This window comes from Delphinapterus leucas, unplaced genomic scaffold (genome assembly GCF_059928025.1).
Source record: "Delphinapterus leucas isolate spDelLeu-1000000601 "Yukka" unplaced genomic scaffold, BTC_Dleu_Yukka2 spDelLeu_asBTCV2_sq61, whole genome shotgun sequence".
In the NCBI taxonomy this organism is placed as follows: Eukaryota; Metazoa; Chordata; class Mammalia; order Artiodactyla; family Monodontidae; genus Delphinapterus; species Delphinapterus leucas.
This window is the reverse complement of record NW_028322270.1, coordinates 1,948,504-1,960,957: the sequence shown is the minus strand read 5'-3', so window position 1 is coordinate 1,960,957 and position 12,454 is coordinate 1,948,504. Positions and strand designations below refer to the sequence as shown.

General features: G+C 34.7%; 2 protein-coding genes across 2 annotated transcripts in view; both read right to left on the bottom strand.

The window, feature by feature from the left end:
- Positions 1-12,454, bottom strand: part of LOC149743890 (uncharacterized) — a 44,469-nt gene that overhangs the window by 3,563 nt on the left and 28,452 nt on the right. The window lies entirely within an intron of this gene.
- The window catches only part of LOC149743889 (uncharacterized), a 114,639-nt gene continuing 105,084 nt past the window's right edge, over positions 2,900-12,454 (bottom strand). The window contains exon 4 of the mRNA XM_089906090.1: positions 2,900-12,148. Coding sequence (XP_089762216.1) covers positions 11,947-12,148 — 202 coding nt within the window. The 3' untranslated portion in view covers positions 2,900-11,946. The remainder of the gene's footprint in view (positions 12,149-12,454) is intronic.

Here is a 12,454-nt window from a genome sequence, read left to right as displayed (position 1 = left end):
AAAGCAAAAAGCAAAACTGTGATAATTGATATTTTTCACTTATATCTAGGGATAGTTATATTAAGCATGGTGTTTGTACTAAGAAGCTGCTGTTGCTCAAATGGATATTGCAACATATTTTTCTTGTCCACTCAAATTTATAATCTATGTTAGACAGAATATTTAGTTTACCAACTTAATCTAATTATCCATACGTATACCCCAGTTACCATGTTTTAATTAATGTGAACATTATATAAATTATATAAATCATCTTGAATTATGAAAAGCTTTTAAAACTATCTTTCTAGCATATTGTTAAGATAAAATTAAAATTTTATTTACAGTCAATTCACTGAAAAACATTTTATCTGAAGCTTTTGGGTGGAAAGAAAAAGCGTTTACCGTTACCTGTACCCTCAGAAGGACTGACTGAGTCTCTTAGTATCAAATAACATATACATAAAGTATGAGATAACTTGTTTCTTAATCATATGCATTCGGAAGTATATACTGCCTTGCTAAATAAGGGTTTGAAAACTCTTATTCTGATGCTTTCTAGTTTCATAATCTTGAGAAAAGATACCTAATCTGTATTAAACTCAATTTATTAATTTGTGACGTTGACAAACATTGAGTGACTCCTCATAGATTAATAACATAAGCCACATAAAGTATACTACTATATATAGAAAATGATCAAAGTGTATTGACTACTATTGATATTAATTTAATGTAAGTAAGTGTATTTGGTAATTCCACCCAAACAATCTCTCTATAGTGCTCCTGGCTTCTGGGATATTATGGAGCTATTTTCACTAAAGATGGGAGATGATTCCACTTCAAATACAGCATATTTCTTTCAAACATATCTTCGATCCTGTTTCTATTTAGCATCCTTTGAAGTACAAATAAATTTCCAAAGGGAGCCAACCCTCTTTTGCTGAATGTTGTAAACAGATTTTTTTTCTTATTTATTTATTTTTTGTAAACAGATTTTAATCTCAGTACCTGACAGGACAACACAGCTCTTCTCTTCAGCACACCATGTATTTGTCACTCTACTCAGTGTATCCAGTTTTCTGTGCACTGTAGATCAGTAGCTGTATCTCCATCTCCAGGCATATTTATTTCTGCACTTTTTGTATCACCAAATAATCCTAAGTATGCATTGATTGTTTCCTGAATTTTATATTTCAAAGGCACTAGTTATTGATTGGGCAGCTCCAGAAACCTAGATTTGTGCCCTTGTCTCCAGTCCCCATTCAGGGACAGCTAGAGCAGTGGCCCATATGCCATTCTTCTCAAAAGCCTAATTGCTTCAGGTGACTATCCCTACTATTTTCTGAAACGTCTGAGACTGAATTCAGAGAGTTGAATTCCGTTCTTTTTTGACATGTTCTAACTACATTCATGGAAGGAAACTTGTACACATGTTCAATTTTAAAAATTACCTAAAATAGTAAGACTTTAACTCCCCCTGGATGCCATGCCTCACAATCATGGTTGTTTCTTTGGGACATCAGTCTGGGCAGGAATCTCCTCCTCCTCCTTTGTCAGGAGGTGAAGTCATATCTTTGTGCTTGCATTTGTTCAGTTTCTCCACACTAAGTTTGGAAAGGCTGTTTTGATTATTTTACAATCCTGACATTCAATTGTGATCATGACTAACTTATTGCAACCAAAACTATTAAGAATCCAGGAATAAATCATCATCTTTCTGTTCTCAGAAGGACAAAGCATGCCACACTCGAAAGGAAAATTGTTTTTAGTAGACCTATTCAATTTTTCTGAAAGGATGCAATTCAAATGTAGACTACAAACACACATTGTACATATTTTACTGCATTGTGTAAGGAAACAAAAACACAGGTAAATAAAAGTAAAATTTCCTTCAGAGTTTTGCAATTCACTAAAATAGCACTATAAAATTTCTTTGTAAAAGAAGATAATAGGTCTGTTGGTTTCAAAACAGTTCTAGTAGGGTAAAAGTATCTTGAACTGTCAACAAATGTGGCATCCATCTTATCTATTAATGGTCTTGGGAAGACCGTTTTCAGAATGCAAAACTTTAAAACTGAAATTCACTTCATTGGGTTACAGCTTTTAATGGACTGTCACTGATAAGGAAATGATGGAGAGCACAATGTTTCTGCAATCTCATTAGCTGGATGTGTTGTGTGAAGTTGAATTTCCCAATCTCCAGAATACGAACATATAGTACCAGTGAGGAGAGAAGAAAAGCAATTCAAAGTTCTATATTTAACTTTTATTCTTTTGAATACAGCATTAAAATAACAATTTCCATGGCACTGTATTTTCCTTAGTTCTTTAGTGGGCAATAAAAATAAATCTCATATTATTTTAGCATAATATCATCCTTCCAAAGGAAATCTATTTTGAAATGACATCTCATGTGGTCAGAGAAGTTCCCTTAGTTCATATAAAGTTGGCAACTACACTGTTTTCTTCATTAGAAAGAGACAATATATTCAATCATCAGTGTCACAGGGGCATGCTTCACGAGTATTTGCTTAAAGCTTTTAATGCTGTGCAAATGTGACATTTAAGAAATATTTATTTAGAGTAAGCCAAATAAATTTGTTGACTCATTCATGATGCCCATGGAATATGATTTTCTATTGATCATTTATATTAAAATGTCAATGTGTAAAACTAGATCTCAAAAAGCAGGAATATCTGTATATGAATGCAAACTATGTCAATCATGTAGAATTGGTTGACAGGTACACAGATGTTTGGCATACTGCAGCTTAATTGACAAAATTTCCCTATAAAAATAATGGTTTTCTCTTTCCAATTTAATGGAGAAAGTCTATGAATTAAGGCATTCAAATTTTTTTAATATTTATAATTTCAACTTAAATATATTTAGATAGAAATATATAACGAAAGCAAAACAAAGAAACACAATTTTAGTCCCAGTTCTGCCACTTTATTTATTTATTTATCCCAGGCAAATCACTCAGTCTCTCTGAGTTCCCCTGTATTGATACTTTTGTGTCTAGTAACTAGATAATTATGTCAAAGACACTTATAATTTTATGATAACTTTATAAAGACCAGAAACGGGGTAGAGTGATCTCAAAAATACATTAAATATGTGCAGCAGTGAATAAGAATTCTGTTTTCCTCTATGAAGATGGTTGCTACAAATGTGCAATGTTTCAGGGGGGAGAAAAATGCGTCTTCTGACATCTGCAGCAGTATTTCCATGTAAACCAGGAAAAAAGAATGACTTCAAAGGACATAATGATAACTAAGATGTATGGAACACTTTCTATCACTGATAGCTTTAAAGATTTCCTTACAAAATCCTCATAGTAAGCCTCTGAAGTTGATCCCAAAATGACCATTATTTTCTAGATGAGGAACCTGGGACTCAAGAAATTTGGGTAAGACACACAAGGTGAAGTAGCTAGCAACATCAGAACTGGATTCAGAATATGAGAGTCTGGCTATAGAGGTGATATAACTTAACCATGCTTACAGCAACAATTTTGAAAAAATGTGAGAATTCGTTCAGAGATTTGGAAGAGATATGGAAAGAGACCATCCATTTTAGGCAAAAAATGTATTGAAAGCAATATCCCTTTGTTTCAAAAAATACCTGTATTGCTGTAATTTAAAAATAATCTTTTAAATACTCTTCCCCTTTATCAACTGAGAACAATTATTTGATTATTGGGAAATATATAAACAATCATATTAGCCAAACGATTAGAGTTGCTTGGTCTTCAACCAATGGCTTTTGGAAGGAAATACATTTTTCTCTTGATGCTCCTCAAGGAAAAATGGACATAAGAAATAATTGTCACTTAAATATTTTCTAAATGCTTTTAAGGACTTTGATTAAAATTGGGGAGGGGCAAGACCAAGGTCAAGTACATAATGCTTTTTCATTTAACAAGGAGGAACTTCCTGACTTATTTGATTCAGCTCACAAGGACTTTTTTTTGTTAACATCAACACTCAAAAATTTAGAGAGCTCACATTAAAATATGAATTTCTTTCTTTTCCACAAAAACTGGAATATCTGCCAAACCTGGTTCTGAATTCCAATGTGGCAATGATCCATGGTTGCTGGATAGCAGCTGCCACCTTTAGGTGGACCACGCACTTTGCAATGCTTCCAACCACCCGGGGCCTGCTTCACTCAATTACATTTCCAATCTGGCATTAAAAAAAAGAATATTCAGTGCTTTACAGTCTCCTCCTTAATGCCACCATTTAATACTTTTTTTTTTCCTTCCCAATACTCATTAGGGTCTTGTGAAATGCCCTGAGTCCAAAGCAGTGAATAATTTTTGTTACCAGTGGAAAGAAGGATGGATTAATTTGATTAATTTCCTCTGAATGCCTTGAAGTAAGGCATCAAAGAATCACTGTTTACCTCTTGAAATGCTCAGATTTGATTCTATAGTAAAGAAAATGTGATTCAACTTTCATCCAAAGGACAATTGGAGAACTTTGTGCTTAAACAAAGACATATCATAGTCCATTTTATTCTTTTCTTAAAAGGTATGCATTTAGCATTATTTACCCCCTGGCATGTATCAGTAAAAATAGTTTCCCTTTAATATGATTTTTAAGTGTAGATTTATCATTAAAATACATTCACACTGTAAAAGAAGCTTTCGTCCAAGGAAAATAAAATTTGAAACTATTTTAACATACTCAAATTTGTGCTTTCAGAAAACTTCCCGAATTATTGCATTACAATTAGTTGCTATGAAATCATCTAGCCCTTGCTGTTCTGAAAAGAACCTTGCATAGTAGCCCTATAATTATATGTGCATTATCTGAGTGAATTGAGAACAATAAAAATAATGAATTATATTAAGTTTATGAATTATAATTTGTATCATTTAGGGCATAATTTTGATTTTTCAGAATGTAATTAGTACTTTGATTCTTTATATAGCTAAAATCTGAAAATGAGATAGAGTTGTGCCGCCTTTACAATCCTTAGTATCTCTGTCTTTGTCTCCGTCTCTGTCTCTCTTGCTCTCACAAGCACAGAAAACACACACACACACACACACACACACACACACACCTGCAATATCTTTTCTACTCAAAGTCTGAAAGATTATACTTACATGGTGTTTTGAAACAACAAAAAAGAAAACTTAATGCTAAGGCATACTCTCTTAGAGATAGTCTGTGGTATACTCACACATACTGATGGTTAAAATGGAAAATATTTTTAAATGATACACAAGACAGCAATTTTCTATGAGCTTTGATAATGCATGACTTTTGCCTCTCAGTTCAACTTTATAGACACTATATTGAAGAATCTTAAAAACAGTTCAGATCACCTTTATGCATAGAACTGTTCATCATAGTTCTACAAAATGAAAACCTGGAAACAGAATTTCAAAACTAGGAATTAGTAATTTTTTATTTCACAAAGTATATTATTCTAATGCTACTAAAGTAATATATAAGGAGTGTGTAAAAAAACAAAGTCCATCAAAAGTATTTCCTTTAATGTTAAATGACCAAAAAGTGCCAGACATTTCAAAATCCAGTTGTGTTTGTGTTGGTATGTGTGAAAACTGACAAGTAGAATATAATATTTATATTAAAAATCAAGTAGGTGAACATAGCCAAGACTACCTTATTAAATAGAAAAAAATGGAATGACTTACATTATTGAATATAAACACATATCGTGTTACCATCCTCTAAAATACAATTTTTGTACAATCTATACAATCTACGTGTAGGATATATATACTCTGTAAAAGTTACTTTTAAATGCTTTTGAGAGCTGTGGTTTTCCCTATTTTATCCTATTCTGATTCCACATTTTTCCAATATTGACCTCATATTGCATTTGTAATCAGAAATAACATTTTAAATAATAAAGTTGGAGTGAGCCTTAGTGCATCCTGCAGGCAGTTTCCCAGCAAGTACCGTGGACCTCAGTTAAGCAACATCCCAATAGGTGTTCCAGCCACTTCCCTGCGAGTTCAGGACCCACTCCACCTACCCCAAATGTAGCTCCCCATGAGTTTCCTCTACATATAGGAGGCAGTTCTCTGCTTGCTGGCATCCTCCTGTGGAACTTCAGTGAACTCCACTATCTGCTGGGCTACAGCCATGCGCCACCAGGGGGTTCTGAGCCTCAGTTTGGGGTGGGGGGTGGTGTTTTTGGGGTGGGAGTGAGGGAGGAACTTTTGCACTGATATCACCCCTAAGAGTGGCTGCTTTCTCTATTAGGTATTACTGCATTCTTTACTCCATTCACCTGTTACTAGGTATGAATTCTTTTGATAAACTGCACCCATTCCACGTACCGCATGGTTTATCTCCTGACTGAACCATGACTGAAAAATCAGCATTATTTACAGAAGAAGACAGATTGAAAGAATCCAACTGGTAAAATGTAAGGGTAATATTTAGGTCAAATGTGAGACACAGGGTAACATGAAAAAACTGTAAATGAAACCTTCCTCATTTGAGAAGAAGAGAGTGAAAAAAATGTGACTTTGGATCTAATGACTAAGCTTCTAAAGAGGAAGAAAAAAAATTATCTTACTGAACTAATTATACAAATCATTGCAACAGTTAGGCATAAAGGTAGTTTTTTCTTTTTTTTTTTGGAGTATAGTTGATTTACAATATTGTGTCAGTTTAGTTTCAGGTATACAGCAAAGTGATTCAGTTATACATATACACATATCTACTATTTTTCATATTCTTTTCCCATATAGCTTATTAGAGAATATTGAGTTCCCTGTGCAATACAGTAGGTCCTTGTTGATTATCCATTTTATATCTAGTAGTTTGTATATGTTAATCCCTACCTTAAAGGCAGTTTTTGAATCTACTTTTTTTTAATGTTTGTCTTTTTTAACATCTTTACTAGAGTATAATTGTTTACAGTGTTGTGTTAGTTTCTGCTGTATAGCAAAGTGAATCAGCTATATACATACATATATCCCCTCTTGCGTCTCCCTCCCAACCTCCTTATTCCACTTCTCTAGGTGGTCGCAAAGCACCGAGCTGATCTGCCTGTGCCATTCAGCTGCTTCACACTAGCTATCTATTTTACATTTGGTAGTGTATATATGTCAGTGCTACTCTCTCACTCCGTCCCAGTTTACCCTTCCCCCACACCATGTCCTCAAGACCATACTCTACATCTGTGTCTTGATTCCTGGCCTGCCCCTAGGTTCATCAGCTTTTTTTTTTTTAGATTCCATATATATGTGTTAGCATATGGTCCTTGCTTTTCTCTTTCTGACTTACTTCGCTCTGTATGACAGACTCTAGGTCCATCCACCTCACTACAAATAACTCAATTTTGTTTCTTTTTATGGCTGAGTAATATTCCATTGTAAATATGTGCCACATCTTTTTTATCCATTCATCTGTCTATGGACACTTAGGTTGCTTCCATGTCCTGGCTATTGTAAATAGTGCTGCAATGAACATTGTGGTACATGACTCTTTTTGAATTATGGTTTTCTCAGGGTATATGCCCAGTAGTGGGATTGCTGGGTCATATGATAGTTCTATTTTTAGCTTTTTAAGGAACCTCCACAGTGTTCTCCATAGTGGCTATATCAATTCACATTCCCACCAACAGTGCAAGAGGGTTCCCTTTTCTCCACACCCTCTCCAGCATTTATTTGTTTGTAGATATTTTGACAATGGCCATTCTGACCAGGGTGGGGTGATACCTCACTGCAGTTTTGACTTGCATTTCTCTGATGATTAGTGATGTTGAGCATCCTTTCATGTGTTTGTTGGCAACCTGTATAACTTCTTTGGAGAAATGTCTCTTTAGGTCTTCTGCCCATTTTGGGGTTGGGTTGTTTTTTTAATTGGTATTGAGCTGCATGAGCTGCTTGTAAATTTTGGAGATTACTCCTTTGTCAGTTGCTTCATTGGCATATATTTTCTCCCATTCTGAGGGTTGTCTTTTCATCTTGTTTATGGTTTCCTTTGCTGTTCAAAAGCTTTGAAGTTTCATTAGGTCCCATTTGTTTAGTTTTTATTTCCATTTCTCTAGGAGGTGGGTCAAAAAGGATCTTGCTGTGATTTATGTCATAGAGTGTTCTTCCTGTTTTCCTTTAAGAGTTTTATAGTGCCTGGCCTTACATTTATGTCTTTAATCCATTTAGAGTTTATTTTTGTGTATGGTGTTTGGGAGTGTTCTAATTTCATTCTTTTACATGTAGCTGTCCAGTTTTCCCAGCACCACTTATTGAAGAGGCTCTCTTTTCTCCATTGCATATTCTTGCCTCCTTTATCAAAGATAAGGTGACCATAGGTGCGTGGGTTTGTCTCAGGGCTTTCTATCTTGTTCCATTGATCTATATTTCTGTTTTTGTGCCAGTGCCAGTACCATACTGTCTTGATTACTGCAGCTTTGTAGTATAGTCTGAAGTCAGGAAGCCTGATTCCTCCAGCTCCATTTATCTTTCTCAAGATTGCTTTTGCTATTCGGGGTCTTTTGTGTTTCCATACAAATTGTGAATTTTTTGTTCTAGTTCTGTGAAGAATGCCATTGGTAGTTTCATAGGGATTGCACTGAATCTGTAGATTGCTTTGGATAGTATAGTCATTTTCACAATGTTGATTCTTCCAATCCAAGAACATGGTATATCTCTCCATCTGTTTGTATCATCTTTCTTTCATCAGTGTCTTATAGTTTTCTGCATACAGGTCCTTTGTCTCCTTAGGTAGCTTTATTCCTAGGTATTTTATTCTTTTTGTTGCAGTGGTAAATGAGAGTGTTTCCTTAATTTATCTCTCGATTTTTCATCATTAGTGTATAGGAATGCAAGAGATTTCTGTGCATTTATTTTGTATCCTACTACTCTACCAAATTCATTGATTAGCTCTAGTAGTTTTCTGGTAGCATCTTTAGGATTCTCTATGCATAGTATCATGTCATCTGCAAATAGTGACAGCTTTACTTCTTCTTTTCCAATTTGGATTCCTTTTATTTCTTTTTTTTTCTCTGATTGCTGTGGCTAAAACTTCTAAAACTATGTTGAATAATAGTGGTGAGAGTGGGCAACCTTGTCTTGTTCCTGATCTTAGTGGAAATGGTTTCAGTTTTTCACCATTGAGAATGATGTTGGCTGTGGGTTTTTCATATTTGGCCTTTATTATTTTGAGGTAGGTTCCCTCTATGCCCACTTTATGGAGAGTTTTTATCATAAATAGGTGTTGAATTTTGTCAAAACCTTTGTCTGCATCTACTGAGATGATCATATGGTTATTATTCAATTTGGTAACATGGTCTATCACATTGATTGATTTGCGTATATTGAAGAATCCTTGAATTCCTGGGATAAATCCCACGTGATCATGGTGTATGATACTTTTAATGTGCTGTTGGATTCTGTTTGCTAGTATTTTGTTGAAGATTTTTGCATCTATGTTCATCAGTGATATTGGCCTGTAGTTTTCTTTTTTTGTAACATCTTTGTCTGGTTTTGGTATCAGGGTGATGGTGGCCTCATAGAATCAGTTTGGGAGTGTTATTCCCTCTGCTTATTTTGGAAGAGTTTGAGAAGGACAGGTGTTAACTCTTCTCTAATTGTTTGGTAGAATTCACCTCTGCAGCCATCTGGTACTGAGATTTTGTTTGTTGGAAGATTTTAAATCACAGTTTCAATTTCAGTGCTTGTGATTTGTCTGTTTATATTTTCTATTCCTGGTTCAGTCTCAGAAGGTTGTGCTTTTTTTAAGAATTTGTCCACTTCTTCCAGGTTGTCCATTTTATCGGTATATCGTTGCTTGTAGTAATCTCTCATGATCCTTTTTTATTTCTGCAGTGTCATTTGTTACTACTTCTTTTTCATTTCTAATTCTATTGATTTGGGTCCTCTTCCTTTTTTCTTGATGAGTCTGGCTAATGGTTTATCAATTTGTTTATCTTCTCAAACAACAAGCTTTTACTTTTATTGATCTTTGCTATTGTTTCCTTCATTTCTTTTTCATTTATTTCTGATCTGATCTGTATGATTTCTTTCTTTCTGCTAACTTTGGGACTTTGTGTGTGTGTGTTCTTCTTTCTCTAATTGCTTTACGTGTAAGGTTAGGTTGTTTGAGATTTTTCTTGTTTCCTGAGGTAGGACTCTATTGCTATAAACTTTCCTCTTAGAACTGCTCTTGCTGCATCCCATACGTTTTGGGTCATTGTGTTTTCATTGTCATTTGTTTTTAGGTAGTTTTTGATTTCCTCTTTGATATCTTCAGTGATCCCTTGGTTATTTAGTAGCGTATTGTTTAGCCTCCATGTGCTTGTATTTTTTACAGTTTTTCTACTGTAATTGATATATTGTCTTACAGGGTTGTGGTAGGAAAAAATACTTGATATGATTTCAATTCTCTTAAATTTAGCAACACTTGAGTTGTCACTCATGATATGGTCTATTCTGGAGAATGTTCCATGAGCACTTGAGAAGAAAGTGTGTTCTGTTGTTTTGGGATGGAATGTCCTATAAATATCAACTAAGTCTATCTTGTCTAATGTGTCCTTTAAAGCTTGTGTTTCCTTATTTATTTTCATTCTGGATGACCTGTTCATTGGTGAAAGTGGGGTGTTAAAGTCCCCAACTATTTTTGTGTTACTGTCAGTTTCCCGTTTTATGGCTGTTAGCATGTGCCTTATGTATTGGATTGATCCCTTGATCACTATGCAGTGTCCTTCTTTGTCTCTTGTAATAGTCTTTATTTTAAAGTCTATTTTGTGTGATATGAGAATTGCTACTCCAGCTTTCTTTTGAATTCCATTTGCATGGAATATCTTTTTCCATCCCCTCACTTTCAGTCTGTATGTTTCCCTAGGTCTGAGGTGGGTCTCTTGTAGATAGCATATGTACAGGCCTTGTTTTTGTATCCCTTCAGCCAGTATAGGTCTTTAGGTTGGAGCATGTAATCCATTTATTTAAGGTAATTGTCAATATGTATGTTCCTATTACCCTTTTCTTAATTGTTTTGTTTTTGTTTTTGTGGGTCTTTACTTTTTCTAGTGTTTCCTGCCTAGAGAAGTTCCTTTAGCATTTGTTGTAAAGCTGGTTTGGTGTTGCTGAATTCTATTAACTTTTGCTTATCTGTAAAGATTTTTATTTCTCCATAGAATCTGAATGAGATCCTTGCTGCGTAGAGTAATCTTGGTTGTAGGTTTTTCCCTTTCATCACTTTAAATATGTCCTGCCACTTCCTTCTGGTTTGCAGAGTTTCTGCTGAAAAATTTGTTGTTTCTGTTGAAAAATTTGTTTCTGCTGAAAATTTGTTGCTTTTCCCTTGCTGCTTTTAATAATTTTTTCTTTGTATTTAAGTTTTGATAGTTTGATTAATATATGTCTTGGTGTGTTTCTCTTTGGGTTTATCCTGTATGGTACTCTCTGCTTCCTCGATTTAATTGACTATTTCCTTTCCCATGTTAGGGAAGTTTCGACTATAATCTCTTCAAAGTTTTTCTCAGACCCTTTCCTTTTCTCTCTTCTTCTTCTGGGACCCATATAATTCGGTCTGTTTAATGTTGTCCCAGAGGTCTCTGAGACTGTCCTCAATTCTTTTCATTCTTTTTTCTTTATTCTGCTCTGTGGCAGTTATTTCCACCATTTTATCTTCCAGCTCACTTTTCCATCTTCTGCCTCAGTTATTCTGTTATTGATTCCTTCTAGAGTATTTGTAATTTCAGTAACTGTGTTGATCATCAGTGTTTGTTTGCTCTGTAGTTCTTCTAGGTCCTCCTTATGTTTCTTGTATTTTCTCCCTTCTGTTTCCTGGATTTTGGATCACCTTTACTATCATTACTCTGAATTCTTTTCAGGTAGGTTGCCTATTTCATCTTCATTTATTTGGTCTTGTAGGTTTTTACCTTGCTCCTTCAACAACATATTTTTTTGTTGTTTCTTTTTTTTGGGGGGGGGTGTGCTTTTGTATTCCTGTCTTACAGGTTGTTTGTCATGAGTCGCCCAGCACTGGAGTTTGTAGGCACTTGGATAGAGCTGGGTCTTGGTGCTGAGATGAGGACTTCCGGGAGGCCTCACTCCGATTGATATTCCCTGGGCTCTGAGGTTCTCTGTTAGTCCAGCGGTTTTGACTCAGAGCTCCCATCGCTGGAGCTTGGGCCTGACATCCAGCTGGGGAACCAAGATCCTGCAAGCTTCATGGCACAGTAAAAAAAAAAAAAAAAAAAAAAAAAAAAGGAAGAAAGAAAGAAAATAAGGAGCAGTACAATATCAAAGAATAAAAAACAAAATAAAATTAGAAAGATAAAAAATCTATTAGGATAAATAAAACTATAATTGAAACAACTGCAACAAGGTAAAATAAATACACAACAGAAAAAAGAAAAAAAAATTGGGGGGGGGGAACAAGCCAAAAGGAAAAATCACTAACAAAATATAAAGAATAAAATAAAATTAGAAAAATAAAAGATTACGAAAAATAAAAATATAAAAGAATCAAC